The 25,297-nt window shown below is 51.3% G+C and overlaps 1 protein-coding gene across 8 annotated transcripts in view; it reads left to right on the top strand.

The window, feature by feature from the left end:
• Nucleotides 1-25,297, top strand: part of PCM1 (pericentriolar material 1) — a 1,333,387-nt gene that overhangs the window by 241,904 nt on the left and 1,066,186 nt on the right. For all 8 annotated transcript variants that reach the window (XM_086962572.1, XM_086962571.1, XM_086962570.1 and 5 more), the window contains exon 11: nt 23,495-23,674. In XM_086962572.1, coding sequence (XP_086818698.1) covers nt 23,495-23,674 — 180 coding nt within the window. The remainder of the gene's footprint in view (nt 1-23,494; nt 23,675-25,297) is intronic.

Raw genomic sequence — 25,297 nt, 5'->3', positions numbered from 1 at the left:
CTCACCTCAGACGACAGAACTCTCCCGGGTCAGACCCCCACTCAAGAGACCTGCGATGCTCTCAATCTTTTCTTTATCGAGAAAATCAATAAAATCAAGGACTTCCTCAGATTCTCCCCTAGACACCCTTTCGAACAACTCATCGACCATCACCCACTTCCCCACCCTCAACCCCAACTCACTAACTGAACTTGCGACCCGGGTAAAATCAGGCTCCCCGAATGACTTCTGCCCTCCTTCGGTCCTACGGGACGTCTGTCTCAAATTACACGACTGCATTTTACCTCTGCTGAATAGCTCTCTCAGCACCGGCACTGTCCCCAGCACCTTGAAGGAGGCCATTTTAGTGCCTCTCCTGAAGAAACCTAGTGCGGACCCGGCGGAACTCTCTAACTTCCTTCCCATATCGCTCTTGCCCTGCTTATCCAAACTAATGGAGGCCCACGTCACCAGGTGTCTCTCCAACTTCATCGAGACCTCCTGCCACCTGGAACCTAACCAGGCCGGCTTCAGGCCAGCCCATTCCACCGAGGCCTTCATCCTCGCAGTCCTGGACACGCTGAGGAGGAACGCTGACACAGGGACCCCCCAGGCCCTCGTACTCCTGGATTTGTCGGCCGCGTTCGACACGGTTGACCACAACATCCTCTTTCACCGTGTCGAGCGGGCAGGCATCCAGGGTCCTGCCCTCAAATGGACTCAGTCCTTTCTGACCGGCAGAACACAAGCCGTCCGCTTGGGCCCCTATACAGCGCCCAAAACCCCTACGACCTGTGGAGTCCCTCAGGGCTCTTCCCTGTCACCCCTATTATTCAACTTCTACCTCCGGCCTCTGATTCACTCGCTCCAGAGCTGGGACATCACAGTGTATAACTACGCTGACGACTTGCAGATCATCTTCCCACTCAACTCTTCGGACACCGTGAATAACTTCCAATCCGCCATGATACACATCCAGGAGTGGATGAACTACAACCAACTAAAATTAAATCCTGGAAAAACTGAGCTCCTCCTCCCAGGCTCCAGCCCCTCCCACTGTGGTCCGCAGTTCTGGCCTAACAAACTAGGCCCCACTCCGGTCCCTGTGAAATCAGTAAAAAGTCTTGGTGTGACCATCGACGCCGAACTCTCCCTCAGATCTCAAGTGGGCGCTGTGATTTCCTCGTGTACGTTCCAGCTTCGTAAAATCCGCAAAGTCAGTCACCTACTACTGTAGGAGAGTAGGGTCTGCAATCCTATGATCACCCGGACTTTTTGCTTTTGTTTCACTGGTTTACGACTTTCTCGGGCTGTGGGCCTGCCAATCAGACCCACAGCCTAGCTGTTCTCTCGCTAAATTGATGTGTGTACCTTAGGTGCATTACCCAATTGGAACTGGGCCACCTTGTCAGACCCTGTAACTCAGGGCATCGGTGTACCCAGGGCCTACCAGGGGCTGAAGCATGTATTATGCCACCCCTGGATGGCCATCTAAATCTGACAGAACTGGCTGCGCGACAGCTGGGGCAACGTGACGTACTCGCCCGTTGCTTGAGGTATAGTATCCCTATATCTAACCCTAAAATGGACACCCGAGTTCTTATCAGTCACTCCTATGGCAGGCCTTGACAATCCTGAAGGCAGAGTGCATGGAATCGTGTGAATTGGGCTCTGGCACGAGCCGAGCCCGGTTGCAGCTTGCGGAACCAAGACCCAATGGCTGTTCCATGATAACGCGTACCATATTGGTAACTTCGGTATCGCATTATCAAGACATGTCGAGTAAGGTGTCATACGAATCGGGATGCTGACCCCTCGCCAATGCTGGCGACGAGGTTAGCATTCCGCTCTTCTAGAGGGACACGACATGTACGTAGCTGTGAACCCCGGCTAAAGTTAACTGAAGCCTCAGCTCCACAAAATGGATGCTGCCACCACAGACACGAGTCTGACCTCCTGCTGCTGGGACTCCTTCCAGCGAGGAGAGCTTGGACAAAGGGTTTCCTGTCTGGGGCGGTGTTCGCACCATCCCAGACAGGGTTTTGTGTATCCTGGGTAGGCAGGGCTTTACAGGAAGGTGACTGCGGAGTGCCACCCGGTGCTCAGTACGCATCTGCCGGCTAGAACCAGTTCCAGGGGCACACCAGCCCCTGACCTGGGGAAAGTCCGGCATGGGAGAGGGGTGTAACTACCCCCCTTCCTGGTCCCACCCCTAGGGCAGGACCTAGTCACGTACCCACCCCTTTCTTTAGGATAAAGGCAGGAGCGGGGACCCTTCCAAATTAGATCATCTTTGAATCAAGAATACTTTCTACGAAAGGACTTCGAGACTCTTCCTAAGATTTCTCCCTTGTGGCTAAGGAGTAGTCACCCTGCATCCGCAGGCACTATCTAAGAACTCTGCGGTTTGCTGCACGTCCTTCCTCAGGAACCCGACTGCCCAGCTCGACGAGAACCGGCTTCCCTGGCACCTCTGACCTCTACCCACATCGTCAGCTCAGCTGAGATCCGTGGGTGTGACGAGACCTCGAGGGACCGGCCATCATCAAAACCTGCACGCTTTCTTAAACCAGCACGACCACCGAAGGAATCCTCTGGTGAGTGCTCTGTGGTCCGAGAAGCCGCTGGCTTGTGACCTTCTTGACGACATCCGACCACCAACGCCGCTGGTCTGGTTGCTCCAGACCGGCCCTTGCTCCCTTCTACGAGAGGAGCACCCCGGACCCTCCTGGTCCACTCAAGACGCCCTTTTAGGCCCACCACGTGGCCCTGAAATTTGCCAAGGCTTGTTGCCCCAATCCTGGGCCCAGCGACGCCGACAGCATCAACCCTCGTGGGACAGCTCGCACCTCCATCCTGGTCGCCGACAACGCCTCCTGGTCCGTGAGACTGCAGAGCCTAGCGTCACCCACTCACCTAGTCGAGGTGATGATCATCCGGTGCCTTCCTGGTACCCTCTGACTACTGGCTAGTAGTACGAACTTGGTCCCCTCTGCTTTCAGGTATCATCCATCCCTGATCCAGGCTTGGATCTCTACGAACTATCTTCAACTGGTCGCTGTAGGAAGGTACCTCCTGACTATGGTTGCCCCCAACTTTTTGCCCTGTGTTTTAGCTGGTTTTTGACATAGTCGACCTGGAACCCTGCCAATCAGGACCCCAGGCCTACTGCTCTCTCTGTAAAATGGATTCCATGTACCTTAGGTACATTTCCAATTGGTACTGGGCCACCTTATCAGACCCTGTAACTCAGGGCATAGGTGTACCCAGGGCCTACCAGGGGCTGAAGCATGTATTATGCCACCCCTGGCTGGCCTCCTAAATTTGACACAACTGGCTGCATGACAGCTGGGGCAAAGTCGTGTAATCACCCTTTGCTGTAGATATAGTATACCTATATCTAACCCTAAAAATGGACACACAGATTCCTATCAGTCACTCCTATGGCAGGCCTTGACAATCCTGAAGGCAGAGTGCTTGGAATCGTGTGAGATGGTGCTCTGGCATGAGCTGAGCCTGTCTGCAGCTTGCGGAACCAAGTCCTAATAGCTGTTCCATGATATCGCATACCATATACTCTTAAGTGCATTATAATCCTCGCGGTTAAATGCTATCTTTGGTATTTGTGAGAAGGTGGCCTGATATGCAGTGCTCACTATTCTAGTGAACACTATGTATCAGTCCAGCAACCCTTATTGATGATTGGTTGTAAGTCAACCTTATAGACCAGCTATCCTAGTAGCGTGGATATGAGCAGTCTAAGGCTAAAGACTCGAGAGGGTGTGTTAAGCCAGCTGTTATACCACACATATACCCCTTGAATACCCAGTGAAAGGACACCACACAAGTGTTATGAAAATAAACGGTGTATTTATTTAAATCACAACTGTAGGAAGGTACCTCCTGACTATGGTTGCCCCCAACTTTTTGCCCTGTGTTTTAGCTGGTTTTTTGACATAGTCGACCTGGGGCCCTGCCAATCAGGACCCCAGGCCTACTGCTCTCTCTGTAAAATGGATTCCATGTACCTTAGGTGCATTTCCAATTGGTACTGGGCCACCCTATCAGACCCTGTAACTCAGGGCATGGGTGTACCCAGGGCCTACCAGGGGCTGAAGCATGTATTATGCCGCCCCTGGCTGGCCTCCTAAATTTGACACAACTGGCTGCATGACAGCTGGGGCAAAGTCGTGTAATCACCCTTTGCTGTAGGTGTAGTATACCTATACCTAACCCTAAAATGGACACACAGATTCCTATCAGTCACTCCTATGGCAGGCCTTGACAATCCTGAAGGCAGAGTGCTTGGAATCGTGTGAGATGGTGCTCTGGCATGAGCTGAGCCTGTCTGCAGCTTGCGGAACCAAGTCCTAATAGCTGTTCCATGATATCGCATACCATATACTCTTAAGTGCATTATAATCCTCGCGGTTAAATGCTAACTTTGGTATTGCTTTATCAAAACATGTCGAGTAAGGTGTCATACGAATTGGAATACTAACCCCTTGCCAATTCTGGCGACGGGGTTAGCATTCCACCCTTCTAGAGGGACACGACATGTATGTAACTGTGAACCCCGGTTAAAGTTAACTGAAGCCTCAGCTCCACAAAATGGATGCTGCCACCACAGACACGAGTCTGACCCCCTGCAGCTGGGAGTCCTTCCAGCGAGGGGAGCCTGGACAAAGGGTTTCCTGTCAGGGGCGGTGCTAGCAAGATCCCAGACATGGTTTTGTGTATCCTGGGTAGGCAGGGCTTTTCAGGAAGGTGACTGCTGAGTGGCACCCCGGTGCTCACTACGCATAGGCCGGTCAGAACCAGTTCCAGGGGCACACCAGCCCCTGGCCTGGGGAAGTCCGGCATGGCTGAGGGGTGTAACCACCCCCCACCTAGTCCCACCCATAGGCAGGACCTAGTCACCGGGTCAGCCCCCTTTTTTAGTATAAAGATGGGAGCGGGCCCCCTGTTCAAATGAGATCATCTTTGGAATCAAGACACGACTTTCTGCGAAAGGACTTCACGATTTCTTCATCAAGATTCTCCCTTGTGGCTAAGGAGTAGTCACCCTGCATCCGCAGGCACCATCCTAAAGAACACTGCGGTCTGCTGCAAGTCCTTCATCACGAATCCGACGACCCAGCCCGACGAGACCCGGCTTCCCTGGCACCTCTGACCTCTACTCACCTCTACAGCTAAGCTGAGAACCGTGAGTGCGACGAGACCTTGAGGGACCGACGATCGCCAAGACTGCACGACATCTTTACTGCAAGCCCACCGTGTCCTCCACGGGTGAGTGCTTTGGGGTCCGAGAAGCCCCGACCCTGCACAGCTCCAGCACCCAAGATCAGCCTCCCTGCATCTCCACGATCTGCGTGGGGCCCTTCTGCTGTTTGCTGTGCACCGCGTTGTTTGGCTACTAGCCGGCTGGCTTGTGGCCTTCTGAACGACGCCCGACGACATCACTGCTGCTGGTCTGGTTGCTCCAGACTGGCCCTTGCTTCCTTCTTGAAGAGAGGCACCCCGGACCCTCCTGGTCCACTCCAGACGCCATTTTAGGTCCACCGCGTGGGCTTGAATTTGCCAAGGCTTTGTTGCCCAATCCTGGGTCCAGCGACGCCGACAGCTTCTATCTTCGTGGGACAGCTCGATCCTCCTTCCTGGTCGCCGACAACGCCTCCTGGTCCGTGAGATCTCCGAGCCCAGCGTCACCCACACGCCTTGTCGAGGTGGCTACCATCCGGTGCCCTCCTGGTGCCCACTGACTACTGGCTAGTAGTCTCGAACTTGGTCCCCTCTGCTTTCAGGTGTCATCTTCCATCGATCCAGGCTTGGATCCACCGAACTTTCTTCACTGGTCGCCTGCCAGCAACTTCTTTCTTCCAGGCTCCTGGTCCGTCAACGAGGATTCCCGACGTCCTTTGAGTCCTATGCAGCTGCAGCCCCTGGGCTAGGTAACTTCGGCATTTCGGTGCCCCAGCATAGCCTCAGTATCCAAGGGTCAGAATCTACTGTCGTTTTCCTCCTACCAGGCCGGGTTCGCCCGAGAACACTAACTTTGCAATTTCTAGCTACCATAGACTTTGTCCGGCATCTCGCGTGAGAGTGCACACACTGCACCCGAGTCCCCTGGGTCTCCTAGAAGTAATCTAACGATTCTATAGTCAAGTCCTAGCGATTCCAAAGCCTATTAGTACTGTACTTACCTGCTAGTAATTTCGCATTCCACTTTTCAAGTATATGGTTTTCCGTGCCCCTCGGGCATTTGTATATACTGTGCTAACTTAAGTATTTTCGTAAGAGTTTTGTTTTGTGCTTAGTACCCTGTCCTCATAAAGAGTATAGGGCTGTTGTGATTTTAATAAATACACTGTTTATTTTCATAACACTTGTGTGGTGTCCTTTCACTTGGTGTTCAAGGGGTATATGTGTGGTATAACAGCTGGCTTAACACGCCCTCTCGAGTCTTTAGCCATAGACTGCTCATATCCACGCTACTAGGATAGCTGGTCTGTAGACTTACAACCAATCATCAATAAGGGTTGCTGGACTGATACATAGTGTTCACTAGAATAGTGAGCACTGCATATCAGGCCACCTTCTCACAGTCGCCGGCCAGCAACTCCTTCCTTCCGGCTCCTGGCTCGTCAGCGAAGACTCCCGACGTCTGTAAAGACTTGTGCAGCCGCAGCCCTTGGGGCTAGGTAACTTCGGCATTTCGGTGCCCGCATAGCCTCCTTATTTAAGGGTCCCGAGTCCCTCGCTTCCGACTTGCCTTATCGGGTCCGCCCGAGACCACTAACCTTTCCGTGCCCTCGGGCACTTGTATTGATTGTGCACTTGAAGTATTTTCCTAAGAGTTTTGTTCTGTGCCAAGTACCCTTTCCTCATAAAGAGAACAGGGCTGTTGTGATTCTAATAAATATACTGTTTATTTTCATAACACTTGTGTGGTGTCCTTTCACTTGGTTTTCAAGGGGTATGTGATGGTATAACAGCTGGCTTAACGCGCCCTCTAGAGTTTAGCCCGAAGACTGCTCGTATCCACGCTACTAGGATAGCTGGTCTAAGGTTGACTTATAACCAATCACCATAAGGGTCGTTTGGACCAATGCATAGTGGTCGCTAGAATAGTGAACACTGCATATCGGGCCAACTTCTCACATTGGTGAGCAGCGGTTGGGATTTGAGCTTGCTGTTGTTTTACCACGCGTATCCTAAGAATATCTTGTGAAAGATCGCATAAGTACTTCAGGTACATATAACTTAGCTTGGAATACTCTGAGTTCTACTGAACCAGCTGTTGTAGCTCCTCAAGGCTTAGCACACCTTGGCTACAACTCTTAGCAAGGGATCAGTAGGTAAACATATAGTGTAGGTAGGTGCATCACTTACACCACACTAGAAGCAGCATTTCGGACAAAGGAGGAAACTCTGAGTCTCCCCTTGTGTCAGTCGACCTTCCACAGGTCACCTCCAGATATGCTGCACTTAGCTTTCAAGAGATGCGACAACTCTGTACATCTCGGAAGCTAAAACAGGGTTCAAACCCTACAACTCCGTTTCTGATTGGTCTCTTGGAGACTTATGATGCTAGGAGGGCGGGTAACACCGACCCTTCTCATCCAGAAGAGAGTATGCCCCCCCTCGAGGGAACCGCAGGTGACCCTGACCTTATCCATCTCTCCGCAGAAGGCGAAGAGGAGGATGAGGAGCCAGAGACAGCTGAGGACGAGGCAGACAAAGGTCCAGTCATAGTTAGCCAGCTAACTCAGGACAACTTAAGCCGGCACGAGAATGGTACTAGGAGACCCCTGGGGCACCTCTCGGGCCAGCTTAACATTGGGAATGGACGAGTTAGGTCTCTGTCGAGAGACTCTAATAGATCTGTTCGAACCAATGGCTCTCGAGGCTCTGCTCGAAGAGGGATGACATCCCCTCAGAGGAGAGTGTACGAAGCGAAGGAGCGGGAAGTCAATCTGCGGATCGAAAGGGAAGAACTTGCACTGGCCAAAGAAAGACTCGCCTTTGCTAGAGAGCAAGAATTGAGTGGGACCAATCCCACTGGTGGCAGCATTCCCCCACGGGAAAACAGGAGTTTAGACACTAGGCACCTGAGTAAGATAGTGCCCCCCTTTAAGCAAGGGGACGACATCCACAAATGGATTACTGCTTTGGAGCGGGCCTGCAGCGTCCAGTGCGTTCCCCAGAGTCAGTGGGCAGCTATCTTGTGGCTCTCCTTTGAAGGTAAAGGTAGAGATAAGCTCCTCACTACTAGAGTCGAGGATGCTAACAATTACCAGGTCCTGAAGAACACACTGATTGATGGGTTCGGCCTAACCACTGAGCAGTACAGGTTGCTGTTCAGGGATACCCAGAAAACTCAGTCTCAGGACTGGTCTGATTTCGTTTATTGTGCCACTAAGGCTTTGGAGGGCTGGTTGCTGGGCAGTAAGGTTACTGATTACACAGGATTGTATAATTTGATCATGCGAGAACAGATTTTAAACAATTGTCAGAACCAGTTGTTGCATCAGCACCTTGTTGACTCAGATCTGACCTCTCCCCAAGAATTGGGAAGTAAGGCAGACACATGGGTCAGAACAAGGGTTAAGCAAAACCAGGGCCAGAACAAGGGTGGTCAGAAGAAAGCAGACCAGAAGGGTAAAGATTGGAAAGGGGAACAAAATGACCAGATGTCTTCGACAGGTCCCCAACAACCCAAAGAGGGGGGGGGTCAGGCTTCCCAGAAAAAGAAGAATCAAGAAGGCCAATCGAAAAGGTGGTGCCAATACTGTAAAAGTAAAACTCACTGGTTTAGTGAGTGCACCAAGAAAGGAGGGCAGACTCCTGCTACTGCAGCCCCTAAGGCACCTGTGCCCCCTAGTACAGCCAGCAGTAGTAGTGCGCCTCCCAAGGGACTAGTTGGGTTAACCTTGGGTTCTGAGGGGTGTGACAACCTAGTTGGTACACTCACTCAGGCTGTCCTTGTCTGTACGGGGATGTGGATATATCCCCTGATATCAGTCCCAATACTTTGGGCAAATACCGACAGACGCCTTTAATCAATGGAAGAATGGCTCAGGCCTATAGGGTCACTTGTGCCAGTGCCACCATGGTGACACCTAACTTCGTGGACCCTGGACAGATCATGCCAGGTACAGATTTCCTGGTGACCAATGCCAGCAACGTCACTACCAGTCATAGTATGGCGATTGTTGCTTTCTCCTGGGGAGGGGTAAATGGCCAGAAAAAGGTTGTTGTTAGTTCAGACCTCCCAGTGGATTGTTTGTTGGGCAATGATTTGGAGTCATCGCAATGGACAGAAGTGGAGCACCGGACTCACATGGAAATGTTAGGCTTGCCAGCGCATGTGCTTGCTGTGACTAGGTCACAGGTCAGACGATGCCCCACTGAACCGGTGCTGGATCCTGGAACAATGGACCAGACACCTCCCAAGAAGAAGAGCAGTCGGGTTAAGGCCTCGCCTTCCCCCTTGCCCCAGGTCGAGGATCAAGTCTCAGAGGAGGCTGACCTCCAGGAATTGCGGGAAACTGAACCTAAAGAGCTCGAACTTGATCAAGTTGAGTTTCTGGGCTCAAGGGGACCCACACGAGAAGACCTGGGGAAGGACCAGTTAGACTGCCCTTCCCTTGAACCCCTCAGACAGCAGGCTGCTGCTGAGGCTGCTGGGAACGCCACAGGTACTCACAAGGTATACTGGGAGGATGGACTCCTGTACACTGAGGCAAGAGACCCCAAGCCTGGCATGACCAGGAGGCTGGTTATCCCCTTGTCTCAGCGTGGTTTCCTTCTTACCTTGGCCCACGAGATTCCCTTAGCAGGACACCTAGGCCAGACGAAGACGTGGGACAGGCTTGTCTCGCACGTTCACTGGCCTCACATGAACGAAGATACCAAGGAGTTTTGTCGCTCCTGTGTCACTTGCCAAGCCAGTGGTAAGTCAGGTGGCACGACAAAGGCCCCCCTTATACCAATGCCTGTGGTGGGGGTGCCCTTTGAACGTGTGGGGATTGACATTGTCGGTCCAATGGAACCCCCAACAGCATCAGGGCACTAGTTTATACTGGTGGTAGTGGATCATGCCACCAGGTATCCTGAAGCTATTCCCCTTAGGACCACTACAGCACCTGTGGTGGCACGAGCCCTAGTTGGAGTGTTCTCCAGAGTGGGCTTCCCTAAGGAGGTCGTCTCTGACAGAGGTGCGAACTTCATGTCGAGCTATTTGACTGCTATGTGGAAGGAATGTGGTGTTAACTACAAGTTCACCACACCCTATCATCCACAATGCAATGGGCTTGTTGAGCGGTTCAACAGGACCCTGAAAGGGATGATTCATGGACTACCTGAAAAGCGCCGGCGTAGATGGGACGTCCTGATTCCCTGCCTTTTATTCGCTTATAGAGACGTCCCACAGAAGGGGGTTGGCTACAGCCCTTTTGAACTTTTGTACGGACATCCTGTAAGAGGACCCCTGTGTTTGGTGAAGGAAGGATGGGAGAGACCTCTCAAAAAGCCTGCAACCAGCATAGTGGACTAAGTGCTTGGCCTCCGCTCTCGGATGGCTGAGTACATGGAGAAGGCATCCGAAAACCTTAAGGCCAGCCAAGAACTCCAAAAAGCTTGGCATGACCAAAAGGCTGTCTTGACTATTTATCAGCCCGGACAGAAGGTGTGGGTGTTGGAGGCAGTGGCCCCAGCAGCACTCAAAGACAAATGGTCTGGGCCCTACACCAATCTGGAGAAAAAGGGAGAGGTCACCTACCTGGTGGACCTTGGAACTCCCCGGAGCCCCCACAGGGTGCTCCATGTCAACAGGCTCAAGGCATATGTCGACAGGAAGGACATGAGCTTGCTCATGGCCATAGATGAGGGACAGGAGGAAGAGAGCGACCCTCTCCCCGACCTGCTCACTCAGAATCCTGACGATGGATCGGTAGACGGTGTTGTCTTTTGTGGCAGCCTCTCCTAACATCAACAGGAGGATTGTAAACAGGTTCTTCAATCCTTCCGGCATATGTTCTCTCTAACACCCAGTCAGACCAATTGGTGTACCCATGAGGTTGACAATGGTGACAGCTTGCCCGTCAAGAGTAAAATCTACAGGCAGCCGATCACGTTAGAGACTGCATCAAAACTGAAGTGCAGAAAATGTTGGAGTTGGGAGTCATTGAACCCTCGGATAGCCCTTGGGCTAGTCCCGTAGTTCTAGTGCCGAAGCCTCACACCCAGGGTGGTAAGAAAGAGATGAGGTTCTGCGTAGACTACAGGGGTCTCAATGCAGTCACTAAGACTGATGCCCACCCAGTTCGAGGCATGTGGGCTGCTGAATTCATATCTGTGCATAGTCCGCCACCTAGTGTTGGGTCCGGATGATTGCACATTGTTGTCCTGGAAGAGTCTTCGAAGTATCACGAGATAGGTGGCTCCTCCCCTGGACTACAGTGCGCATGGGCATCGCCTCCATCCCCAGATTGTTTTTTTCCGCCATTGGGTTCGGATGTGTTTCGGTTCCCTCTGTCGGAACCGATAGTTGTTCTACTTTATACTCGAGACCAAAAGGTCTTTAGGCTGGGCGTCGGTATAGTTGCGTACGGTTTTCTTTCTGACTCTCAGCTCCGATCTCTTACTGCCCTTCCACGTGCTTTCGACGCGGACGGGCCTACACTACACCCTTTGCTATGGAGCGGACTCCGTTCAAAAAGTGTCCGCTGTGTCACTCTAAATATTCGCACCTCGACGTGCACCCTGTGTGCAATACCTGCTTGTCACCGGATCACCGCGAAGACACCTGTATGGCGTGTTCGAAATTCCGAAGCAAGAAGACTTTGAAGATTCGCCGGGCCAATCGGCTCCAGGCTCAGTTGTCTGCTTCGGCACCCCCACCAGATGACATTTTCCAGGAATCTGTCGAGGGAGAAGACGACGTGCGAGGGTCGGACTCTGGGCCCGCGTCCGAGGAGGAGACCTACGACGCGGGTGAGGAGGACTATAACGAAGTCTCCGACGAGGTAGGGGACGACGACCAGGCTTGTGCCACGATGGGAGATAGCTCGGAGGAGGAGCATCTCCATACAGACTCAGGGGTTGTTCCCCTTCATGCGGCCCAGGTCGAGGGATCGCCTTCGGGCCTTACCCAAGATCTAACTATGAGTCCTACGTCCCCGCCTACGGGCCCGGTCACGGACATTTCTAAGCCATCACTTATGTTGAAGAAAACGAAAGTGAAGCCAACGGGTCACGCACCCTCGGATGCGAAACCGAAACTGAAAGTTGCGCTGGTGAAGAAGGTTCTGGAGGCGTCAACTTCCAAGAAAACCAAAATGGCCGACTTGAAGAGCCACGCCAAGATGGCCGACCCGAAGCCCTCTGGGTCGGCGCCGAAGGCGAAGGCCCCCGACGCGGCTGCGTCGGCGCCGAAAGGGGTCATGGACCCGAAGACGGTTCCGAGGAAACGTCAGGCCGACGACGCGCCTAGACATGGGGCGTCGGGGCCGAAGAAGAAGTCTACCGGTGATCAGGCTCTCGAGGATGTGGGGTCGCTCGAGCCGGTTCAGCCCTCGGCAGCCTTTACGAAAAAAGTGGGGGACTCCTTACAGCGGATCCGGAAGTCCACTGAGGTTCCTGCTCAGGACACCGTAGCGCCTACGCTCACGCCTAAGCCTACTAAAGAGCAAACGCCCATTCGTTTTACCCTTCCACCCAAGTCGGCGCCGACGGCCTTCGCGCCGAAACAGGGCGGGCACGCAAAGGAGGTATTGACGCCGAAAGCTGCCTTGGTGGTGTCGAAGCTTCGGCTCCAGCCGCTTGCGGTGGAGGAACGTCGTGAGGTGATCATCGACGCCAACACCGGAAAATTGTCGCTCCTCAAACGAAAGATTACGTCGGAGCCGGCCTTGGAACCTTTTAAGATTCCGCTCAAGAACAAGAAGTACTCTGCGGACTCTTCGGCTCTGATGGAACCTGTGTCCCCACAGGCCTTGGAACACTCGCCGACGCATTCCCCCGCGCCTGATGCGGAGGAGGAAGATGCCGAGTACACCTATCCTGCGTACTCGGATCCGGAAGAGGAGCATGTGCCCTGGGCCGCAGGAGGCGACGCAGAAGACCCGCAGTCGGGTCAGGACACTCAACTTTTCGCCGCCAAGACGTCCCCGACAGAGGACTCGGCGGCCTTCAATGCCTTAATAGAGAGAGCTGCAGCGAACCATGACGTCGAACTGCACTCGGACCCCGTGGATGCGGACTTCTTATTCGACACCTTCTCGGTAGCCGAAAAGCAAGTCAAGACACTACCGATGCTTAAAGGGGTGCTGAAACATGCACAGGAGGTTTTCAAGGAGCCCACCCGGGCGCGGGTGGTCAACCCTCGCATCGACAGGAAATATAAAGCGGCGCCCACGGATCCCACGTATATTAAGGGACACTTGCCATTGGACTCCCTGGTGGTTTCCAACGCTCGGAAGAGGGCGAATTCGCAGACTACTGGTGACGCTCCTCCCCCAGACAAAGAGTCCAAGATCTTTGAGGCATCAGGCAAACGCATTGCTGCACAGGCAGCTAACATCTGGAGGATCTCTAACACCCAAGCCCTGCTTGCACGTTATGATAGGGCCCATTATGACACATTAGAGGCCATTCTGCAACACTTGCCTGACCAATACAAGGAGGCGGGAGAGATGCTCATTCAGGAGGGTAAACTCATTACAAATGCATCCATCAAATGTGCCCTAGATGTGGCAGACACTGCCTCCAGGGCTATCAATACAAGTGTGTTACTTAGACGCCATGCCTGGCTTCGAATCTCGGGGTTCAAACCCGACATCCAAACCACGATATTGAGTCAAACAGTAAATCCTGACCATCTGTTTGGCCCTGAGGTGGATGCCTCCCTAGAAAAGATGAAAAAAGATACCGAAACTGCCAAATCTATGGGGGCTTTACAAAGTCAGCAGTTTCGGGGTGGTTCCTTTCGCCGCTCCAATTCAAGAGGCACCTCAAGGGGACAGGCATCCCAGTCCACACAATACTACAAGGGTAACACCCAGCCCTCGTATAACAACAACAAGGGCAGGGGTGGCTACAGAGGCAATAATATCAAAGGCAGGGGACGTGGAAACAATGGCTCCAGGTCCACCACCACCAACAAGCAGTGACGTCTTGTCACTGCCCCCCGATCACACGACACCTGTCGGGGGGAGACTCCAGCAGTTCCTGCCGGCGTGGAGGTCCATCACCACGGACAGGTGGGTGAGGTCTCTTATCCAGTACGGGTACTGTCTAGAACTTACGTCCATTCCACCGGACATACCGCCAAGAAGCCGTGCTATGTCCGGCGAGCACTTGACCTTGTTGCAGCAAGAAGTTCTAGTCATGCTGCAAAAAGGGGCGATAGAGCTCGTTCCATTGCAAGAGCGGGGAACAGGGGTTTACTCCCTGTATTTTTTGATCCCCAAAAAGGACGGATCACTCAGACCGATCCTGGACCTCAGGCCCCTGAACTGGTACATCAACTCGGAGCACTTCCATATGCTCACATTGCAGCAGGTGCTTCCCCTGCTTCAACAGGGGGACTTTCTGGCTACGCTGGATCTGAAGGATGCCTATTTTCATATTCCCCTGCATCCTTCCCACCGAAAGTATCTCAGATTCACGATCTTAGACCAGCATTACCAGTTCAGAGTCCTGCCGTTCGGGGTCACCACGGCACCAAGAGTATTTACGAAATGCCTAGCGACTGTGGCGGCGCATCTCCGTCGCCAGCACGTCCACGTCTTTCCATACCTGGACGACTGGCTCATTCAAGCAAAGACGGAACAGCAGTGCGTAGACCACGTGTCACGCACCATTCACCTCCTGCACGATCTGGGATTCTCTCTGAACTACCCAAAGTCCCATCTTCAGCCCGCCCACGTGCGACAGTATCTGGGCGCGACAATCGACACTCTGGCAGCCACTGCGCAGCCGAATTCAGTGAGAATCGCCAGTATCCAGGCGCTGATCCAACGATTCAGACCCCAACACTCGCTTCCAGCGAAGGTGTTCATGCAGTTGATAGGCATGATGGCCTCCTGCATCTCCATTGTCCCGCACGCGAGACTACATATGCGTCCGCTTCAGGAGTGCCTAGCACGTCAGTGGACTCAGGCTCATGGGCAACTGACAGACCTAGTGTTGGTGAGCGGTCGGGCGTACAACTCTCTACATTGGTGGAATCCACAAAACCTTTGCAAGGGCCGACCATTCCAAGAGCCTGTCCCACAGATCATCCTGACGACGGACGCCTCTCTCCAGGGATGGGGAGCGCATGTACTCCACTACACTGTGCAGGGACTATGGACACTTCAGCAAAGGAAGATGCACATCAATGTGTTGGAACTGATGGCAATCTTCATGGCCTTAAAGGCGTTCAAAGTACATCTGTGCAACAAGGTCGTGTTGATCCGGACGGACAACATGACGGCCATGTACTACATCCAGAAGCAGGGAGGTACACACTCTCCACAGCTGTCTCATCTGGCTCAGAGCATGTGGAAGTGGGCCATTCAGAGGAACATCTTCCTCATGGCAGAGCATCTCCCGGGCAAGGACAATCAAATGGCAGATCTGCTCAGCAGGCACAGCCATCAGATGCACGAGTGGGAGATACATCCATCAGTACTCCAACCGTACTTCCAAAAGTGGGGTCATCCAGAGATAGACCTGTTCGCCACAAAGGAGAACGCAAAATGCCAAAGCTTCGCCGCCAGGTTCCCACACCCCCATTCACAGGGCAATGCGATGTGGATGAACTGGTCAGGCAGATTTGCGTACGCTTTTCCCCCAGCACCTCTGATACCGCTGGTGGCACGCAAGCTCAGGCAACACTCGATGACGCTCATCCTGGTTGCTCCAACGTGGGCTCGCCAACCATGGTACACCACGTTTCTGGAACTCTCCGTGGTACCGCATCAAAGGCTTCATCTCACTCCCAGCCTTCTGACGCAGAGCCATGGCGACATTCAGCACCCAGATCCGCAACAGCTCAACCTGGCGATCTGGCTCCTGAAGTCCTAGAGTTTGGCTACCTCAATCTTCCTCCCGATTGCATGGACATCATTCGGGAGGCAAGGAAGCCCACTACTAGAGCTTGTTATGCGGCTAAATGGAAGAGGTTTGTCATCTACTGTGTGGACCACAGCATTGACCCGCTAGATGCTTCCATTCAAAACATCATATGTTATCTCTTTCACCTGTATCGATGTAATCTAGCGTACTCTTCCATCCGCATTCACCTGTCTGCTATGGCAGCATACCTCCAGAATAGGCAGCACCTGTCACTCTTTAAGGTCCCTGCTATCAAGGCTTTTCTGGAAGGACTCAAAAGGGTCATTCCACCAAGGACTCCACCAGCTCCAGAATGGAACCTCAATGTGGTTCTTACAAGGCTGATGGGTCCTCCCTTTGAGCCACTGCACTCTTGTGAGCTCCAGTTTTTAACTTGGAAGGTTGCGTTCTTAGTAGCAATTACATCGCTACGGAGGGTTAGCGAGCTGCAGGCGCTCACCATCCAAGAACCTTTCTTCCAGGTACATGCTAACAGGGTGGTGCTCCGCACTAACCCTAAATTCTTACCCAAAGTGGTCTCACAGTTCCACATGAACCAAACAATTGAATTGCCGGTGTTTTTCCAAAATCCAGAGACGCTGGCGGAGCGTATGCTCCACACTCTTGATGTGAAAAGGGCCTTGATGTACTATGTGGACAGGACAAAAGATTTCCGCAAAACCAAACAACTTTTTGTTGCTTTTGCCACACAACACAAGGGAAATGCAATCTCCAAAGCGGGGATTGCTAGATGGATAGTAAAGTGCATTCAGATCTGTTACGCTAAAGCTAAGCGCACTCTCACTATCCCACCGAGGGCCCACTCCACTAGGAAGTTGGGGGCCTCTATGGCTTTCCTAGGTAACATTCCCTTAGAAGACATCTGTAGAGCAGCCACATGGTCTACCACACATACTTTCACTAAACACTACTGTGTAGACGTGCATTCCAAACAGCAGGCAGCTGTTGGTCAGGCTGTTCTAAAAACGCTTTTTCAGACTGCTGCAGCTGGCACGGGCGGCCGCCGTTAATGGAGGGACTGCTATGTATTCTATGCACAGATATGAATTCAGCAGCCCACATGCCTCGAACTGCAAATGCTACTTACCAGTATGCATCTGTTCTTGGCATGTAGGGCTGCTGACATTCATATCGCCCACCCTCCTCCCCGGCGCCTGTAGCAGCTGCAGTATTTATTCATATACACACATATGCTCATAGCATGGTCATCACTCACTTTCTTCACTCCATCTCTGCCAATGGCTAAAAACAATCTGGGGATGGAGGCGATGCCCATGCGCACTGTAGTCCAGGGGAGGAGCCACCTATCTCGTGATACTTCGAAGACTCTTCCAGGACAACAATGTGCAATCATCTGGACCCAACACTAGGTGGCGGACTATGCACAGATATGAATGTCAGCAGCCCTACATGCCAAGAACAGATGCATACTGGTAAGTAGCATTTGCAATACCGAGGGCAGACGAGCTTATAGATAGATTGGCTTCTGCCAACTACTTAAGTACGTTTGACCTGACAGCTGGGTATTGGCAAATCAGGTTAGCTGAGGACGCCAAGCCTAAGACAGCATTTTCTACCCCTGGTGGGCATTATCAGTTTGTGGTAATGCCCTTTGGTTTGAGAAATGCACCTGCCACCTTCCAACGGTTGGTGAATCACGTTCTCACTGGGCTGGATGACTTCTGTGCGGCGTATCTTGACGATATTGCTGTCTTTAGCTCCACCTGGGAGGATCACCTGGTCCACCTGCGGAAAGTGTTAGAGGCTCTGCAAACAGCAGGTCTCACTATCAAGGCTACCAAGTGCCAGATAGGGCAGACACAGGTTGTATACTTGGGCCACCTTGTCGGTGGAGGCCAAGTTCAGCCACTGGAGAGCAAAATACAGTCAATCAGGGACTGGGCTCCTCCAACCACCCAGACTCAGGTTCGAGCTTTCTTGGGCCTGACTGGTTACTACCGAAAGTTCGTCAGAAATTACGGATAGATTGTGACTCCGCTCAATGAACTGACGAGTAAGAAAATGCCAAAAAAGGTTCAGTGGACAGCGAGCTGTCAAAAAGCATTCGATGACCTAAAACAGGCCATGTGCACAGCACCTATCCTCAAGAGTCCAGACTACTCCAAACCATTCATTGTCCAAACAGATGCTTCCGAGTTGGGTGTGGGAGCTGTTCTATCTCAACTGAATTTTGATGGTAATGACCAGCCCATTGCTTTTATAAGCAGACGGCTGACCCCCAGAGAGAAAAATTGGTCAGCTATTGAGAGGGAGGCCTTTGCTGTGGTTTGGGCCCTGAAGAAACTGAGGCCATACTTGTTTGGCACTCATTTCAAAATTCAGACCGACCATAAGCCCCTCTTATGGCTAAATCAGATGAAGGGTGAAAACCCCAAACTGCTTAGGTGGTCCATTTCCCTACAAGGGATGGACTTCACAGTGGAGCATAGACCTGGCACTGATCATGGCAATGCAGATGGGCTCTCCAGGTATTTCCACTTAGAACAAGAAGACTCACCTGGTCAAGGTTAGTTTATTGTCCCAACGTTTGGGGGGGGGGTCATGTAGGAGAGTAGGGTCTGCAAGCCTATGATCACCCGGACTTTTCGCTTTTGTTTCACTGGTTTACGACTTTCTCGGGCTGTGGGCCTGCCAATCAGACCCACAGCCTAGCTGTTCTCTCGCTAAATTGATGTGTGTACCTTAGGTGCATTACCCAATTGGAACTGGGCCACCTTGTCAGACCCTGTAACTCAGGGCATCGGGGTACCCAGGGCCTACCAGGGGCTGAAGCATGTATTATGCCACCCCTGGATGGCCATCTAAATCTGACACAACTGGCTGCGCGACAGCTGGGGCAACGTGACGTACTCGCCCGTTGCTTGAGGTATAGTATCCCTATATCTAACCCTAAAATGGACACCCTAGTTCTTATCAGTCACTCCTATGGCAGGCCTTGACAATCCTGAAGGCAGAGTGCATGGAATCGTGTGAATTGGGCTCTGGCACGAGCCAAGCCCGGTTGCAGCTTGCGGAACCAAGACCCAATGGCTGTTCCATGATAACGCGTACCATATTGGGAACTTCGGTATCGCATTTTCAAGACATGTCGAGTAAGGTGTCATACGAATCGGGATGCTGACCCCTCGCCAATGCTGGCGACGAGGTTAGCATTCCGCCCTTCTAGAGGGACACGACATGTACGTAGCTGTGAACCCCGGCTAAAGTTAACTGAAGCCTCAGCTCCACAAAATGGATGCTGCCACCACAGACACGAGTCTGACCTCCTGCTGTTGGGAGTCCTTCCAGCGAGGAGAGCTTGGACAAAGGGTTTCCTGTCCGGGGCGGTGTTCGCACCATCCCAGACAGGGTTTTGTGTATCCTGGGTAGGCAGGGCTTTACAGGAAGGTGACTGCGGAGTGGCACCCCGGTGCTCACTACGCATCTGCCGGCTAGAACCAGTTCCAGGGGCACACCAGCCCCTGACCTGGGGAAGGTCCGGTATGGGAGAGGGGTGTAACCACCCCCCTTCCTGGTCCCACCCCTAGGGCAGGACCTAGTCACATACCCACCCCTTTCTTTAGGATAAAGGGAGGAGCGGGGACCCTTCCAAATGAGATCTCCTTTGAATCAAGAATACTTTCTACGAAAGGACTTCGAGACTCTTCCTAAGATTTCTCCCTTGTGGCTAAGGAGTAGTCACCCTGCATCCGCAGGCACCATCTAAGAACTCTGCGGTTTGCTGCACGTCCTTCCTCAGGAACCCGACTGCCCAGCTCGACGAGAATCGGCTTCCCTGGCACCTCTGACCTCTACCCACATCGTCAGCTCAGCTGAGATCCGTGGGTGCGACGAGACCTCGAGGGACTGGCCATCATCAAAACCTGCACGCTCCTGCAGCCTCCCAACATCTCCACGATCTGCGTGGGGCCCTTCTGCTTTTGCCGCTCAGCACGTTGTCTGGTTACTAGCCGCTGGCTTGTGACCTTCTTGACGACATCCGACAACCAACGCCGCTGGTCTGGTTGCTCCAGACCGGCCCTTGCTCCCTTCTACGAGAGGAGCACCCCGGACCCTCCTGGTCCACTCAAGACGCCATTTTAGGCCCACCACGTGGCCCTGAAATTTGCCAAGGCTTGTTGCCCCAATCCTGGGCCCAGCGACGCCGACCGCATCAACCCTCGTGGGACAGCTCGCACCTCCATCCTGGTCGCCGACAACGCCTCCTGGTCCGTGAGACTGCAGAGCCTAGCGTCACCCACTCACCTAGTCGAGGTGATGATCCGGTGCCTTCCTGGTACCCTCTGACTACTGGCAAGTAGCACGAACTTGGTCCCCTCTGCTTTCAGGTATCATCCATCCCTGATCCAGGCTTGGATCTCTACGAACTATCTTCAACTGGTCGCCGGCCAGCAACTCCTTCCTTACGGCTCCTGGCTCGTCAGCGAAGACTCACGACGTCTTTAAAGACTTGTGCAGCCGCAGCCCTTGGGGCTAGGTAACTTCGGCATTTCGGTGCCCGCATAGCCTCCTTATTTAAGGGTCCCGAGTCCCTCGCTTCCGACTTGCCTTATCGGGTCCGCCCGAGACCACTAACCTTTCCGTGCCCTCGGGCACTTGTATTGATTGTGCACTTGAAGGATTTTTCTAAGAGTTTTGTTCTGTGCTAAGTACCCTGTCCTCATAAAGAGTACAGGGCAGTTGTGATTCTAACAAATACACTGTTTATTTTCATAACACTTGTGTGGTGTCCTTTCACTTGGTGTTCAAGGGGTATGTGATGGTATAACAGCTGGCTTAACACGCCCTCTAGAGTTTAGCCCGAAGACTGCTCGTATCCACGCTACTAGGATAGCTGGTCTAAGGTTGACTTACAACCAATCACCATAAGGGTCGTTTGGACCGATGCATAGTGGTCGCTAGAATAGTGAACACTGCATATCGGGCCAACTTCTCACAACTACCACCAGCTGCTCTGGTCCAGCTCATCATCTCCCTGGTACTATCCCGCCTGGACTTCTCCAACTCCCTGTACTACGGACTACCAAAATCATTGCTGAATCGCCTTCAGGTCGTGCAGAACCAAGGTGCCCGTCTCATCTACAAAACTCCCAAATGGCAGTCGGCCAAACCTCTGCTACACAAACTGCACTGGCTACCCATAGAACAAAGGGCGTCCTTCAAGCTGGGCTGTCTCACGTTCAAATCCCTTCACTGTTCCAGCCCGCCTTTCTGACAACACTCAGCAACCCACACCATCCAACGCGCAATCTTCGTTCAGCTCACCTCAACCTGCTTACTTTTCCCAGAACCAAAACCAACAAATTCGGTGGCCGTTGGTTTGCCCACCTTGCCCCCAAATTGTGGAATCCCCTTCCCCTGACCAATAAATCCAGTAGCTCCCTCCTTAATTTCCGAAAACTGCTCAAAACCTTCCTTTTTCCCCTACTCGGCTAAACTCCGCCTCCTCTGATCCCAGTCTCACCTCTGTCTTACAGCGCCAGGAAACCCACGGTGTCAGTGCGCTCTACAAATTCAACTTAACATAACATATAACATTCACGATGCTTACCCTAGTGCAGGTCTATCTGCACTCTATCCTAAACACGGGAAGGTAGCATTGGACTAGTAGGATGCTTTCCTGTCGTGCAGGGCTACAGGGGATACCTGTTGTAGCAGCTGTAGCCGGAGGTGACACAGGGCATCTTACAAACACGTTGAGGTCCTTGCCTTGATTTTTATTTATTTGCCACAATTGAACATGCAGTGTCCAGGTTTTTCCTTGTTGTAGTTCCCAAGAAGACCCTCCTTTAGAGATTAATTTTGAATGTGAGGCTCTGAGCTCCTGAATGCCTTCCTGCCACTACCTCTCCTGCCCAGAGTTCTGAAGATCAGGAATGACCAGGCCCAAGCCATTCTAATAGCTCCGGATTGGGCCAGGAAAGTGTAGTACCCGAAACTTCTGTGCTTTGAGCATCTGTCCTCAGATCAGACTGCCACTCCAGGAAGATCTGTTGCAGAAGCACAACAGGGTCTTGCACCCGGACCTTTTGAGACATGCACCTTTTTGCATGGAGATTGAGGAGCGAAAACTAATCTCCTTTGATCTTCCGCTGAAGTTGTGGAGATCATCCTTGCAGCCAGGCACTCTTCCACAAACGCTGTGTATGCCGGCGTAAGTTTGTGGCTTGTTGTGGTGTCCGCCAGATAGATTTATTGCAGGCCAAATTCTGTTGTTTGTTTGTTTGTTTGTTTGTTTGTTTTGCCTTTAGCCCAGCTTGGACTTGCAGTGGCCACTGTTAGCCCTTTCCATGCTCATGACGAGCTCAGCTCGTCATGATGCACGGTTGAGCTGTGCTGATGACGAGCTGAGCTCGTCATGATCAATGGACCTGACGATAAGTCAGCATAGGAGGGGAAAACACCTAGCAGCCAAGGTGTTAGAGGTTATTTGTTATCCTGTTTTCCAGGCAAACTGGTGTTACAGACTCTAGCAGTGTTCCTATCAAAGGGGGTGATGCCTTTCCACATCAGGCAAACCATCACTCTTCTGACCTTCTTTGCTGTGCTTCATCATACGAAAGAGACTTCATAGCCTTGACCCCAGTAGAACACAGAGTTTTTATATCGATTGCACCAAGGAACATCGGGACAACATAGGGACAACTTTTCTCTCTATACTCTAACTCGTTTCCCCACCGTTCTCCCTTCTCCTTGTACTGTGAAATCGTCTCTTCATCGGAAAAGGTCCCAATTTTACTGATCTGCTCCCTGGTTCTTCCAATTCGCTAGTAGTTATTGTGCCACAGACAGACACACAGGAGCACTTATTTCTGAGTTTTCTGGATTCAGTCTGGTGGCTGGAGATATTCACAATTGAGGATTCTTTTGTTAGATAGAATATCCACCAGAAAGAGCATTACTGAAGGTAATTAACTTGTTCAGCTGGTATACATTAACAGCTGATTTTCTTTTCTGAAAGCTCTATTTATGATAAGCCTTTTTGTTGTATTTTGTCTCTTAAACCTAAAGTGCTCAGTTACTCGTGGTTTAAAATACACTGAGTGATAACTATCTCTCCAGCCTTGCTTGTTTAATTACAATATGTATTTTTCCTGTGTTAAAAGTAAATACTGACAGCATTTTTAACGATGCATCTGTTGGTTAGCAAATAGTATTTTGGAGAATGAACTAATTAATCATTAGTCGCACATTCTATCATTGAAAATGGAGTTTAAATATTGATTACCATATAAAGAGCATTTTATTTTTTGAGTGAAAACAAGGTAAATATGACTGAAAACACAAATCCTTTAAAATTCTCACAGAAACATCATATGAATTGTAGCATCACTTTTTTGATATGTGGCTTAATTGAATTTGCTTTAAGGAAATTAAAAGAAGTAAGGAAAAGATTAAACGAGCTGCGTGAGTTAGTGCACTACTATGAACAAACATCTGACATGATGACGGATGCGGTTAATGAGAACAATAACAATGAGAATGATGAAACTGAGGAGTCTGAATATGAATCTGAGCAGGAAACTCCTCAGCCTATAATGAACATAAGGTAAAGTGATCTGATAAAGTTTTTCGGATACTAGCCTTTGCATGTTAGATCCAGTTAAACTCTCCAGTGACAGTTTCATAATTTCCTAATGCTAGATAATATAACGGAACCTGCCTCCATTTGTTTTTATTTCACAGAACCTAATAGTCTGAATAGTGCACTGTACTCTTTCTTAAAGCAATTGATCTACATGATATGTTTTAGATCCTTCTCGGGTGTGGACTAGAGATAGCTGTAGCGTTCCCATCTGAGTCATGTCATAAAAAAATACATCATAAAACACACAGATATAGAAAGGGGCTTTGGTCAGTCCCCTTTAGCCATTTTTCAGTTGAAGTGTTAGAAAGATATGTACTTTGTTGTGTTTACTCCTTCAAGCTTCTATAGGTGCACCTGGACAAAGGTGCAACCTTTTTTGAAGCTTACACCATCAGTGTCCTGCACATGAAGAGGGCATCTCTATGATTGTGAGGAGCAGCTCAGTGCAGCTGTCTATATCTTGATGGGAGCTTCCAGGTTCAGAAGGGTTTTCCTGATCAAATGTAGGATGTTAAGGCCAGCATGTATAAAATCTGTTAAAAGCTATTCCGTTTCTCTGCTTCTCTCTGTATGGCTTACCGACCTGATGCGACTGTAGAGTTGGGGGATGAGACTGGTGGGGATGTTCAACGTGGTTGCTGATATGATCGTTGCTAACATAAAGGGCGAGCCGCTTTGAAGGCTGTCCCGTTATGTCGACAAGCCTCTCGAATTACCAAAGATTATTGCAAAGGCTTATAAAACCATTGGCCGCAATAGTCTGGGAGTTAAGCCCCTTACTCAAAGGCAAACTCAACAAAAAGCCCAGACTGATGAAGATGGGCACCTGTTCTTTACTAAAAAGAACTGGAAAAATAAAAAACATGGGCAGCAACAACAGAAGCAAGGTTTGAGTGCTGGTTCACTGACACCTGAGTATTCTGAGCGTACTTATGACTTGCGCAACCACTCTAAAATTAAGTCTCCTGATAGATTTCAGGTCCCTGATCAGTGTTCTCCTCGTTCTTCACAGGACAAATCTGGCTCTCAGGTCGGTGCGCCACAGGGACGAGATCATCCTCGACAGTTAGAAGTCAAAGGAAAATAAAAGGATTTACCTCGTTTTCGACCCCCGTTTCAAAAGAAAAAAGTTGCCGCTTTAACAGCGAGATATGCATCAGACTGTGAGAGTGCGACTCCTGGATTGGACATGGGCAGTGACACTGCTTGACAGCGCAGTGGAGGTTACCAAAGTGCGGGAGGCTCTGCTTCCGTGTCTAGAGGCAACAGCAAATGATACATTACAGTAGGGACTGCTAAGTTGCCCCCCCCGGATAGGCTTTATGAAATTATTTTCCAAATTGAAGGTGATATACCTCGTCCAATCAAGGCGGTGTTCTGGGAAAATCTAACCTCCTATGACATTTTGTTAGCGGAGGTGGATTGGCTTCCACCCTTTGTGTTAGCAGCTTCTACAGGGGAAAATGTAATACTTTCGAGTTTTTTGCATTATATCCTTGAAGAACATGCACAGGCTTGCGCAGCTGAGTGGGCCCCGGCGGTGTATCGTAATCAGGTGGGTTGAGATGTTGATACACCGGCTCA

Source organism: Lissotriton vulgaris, chromosome 3_1 (assembly GCF_964263255.1).
Source record: "Lissotriton vulgaris chromosome 3_1, aLisVul1.2, whole genome shotgun sequence".
Lineage (NCBI taxonomy): Eukaryota > Metazoa > Chordata > Amphibia > Caudata > Salamandridae > Lissotriton > Lissotriton vulgaris.
Note: the sequence above shows the minus strand (reverse complement) of the source record. Positions and strands in the feature narration are given on the sequence as shown.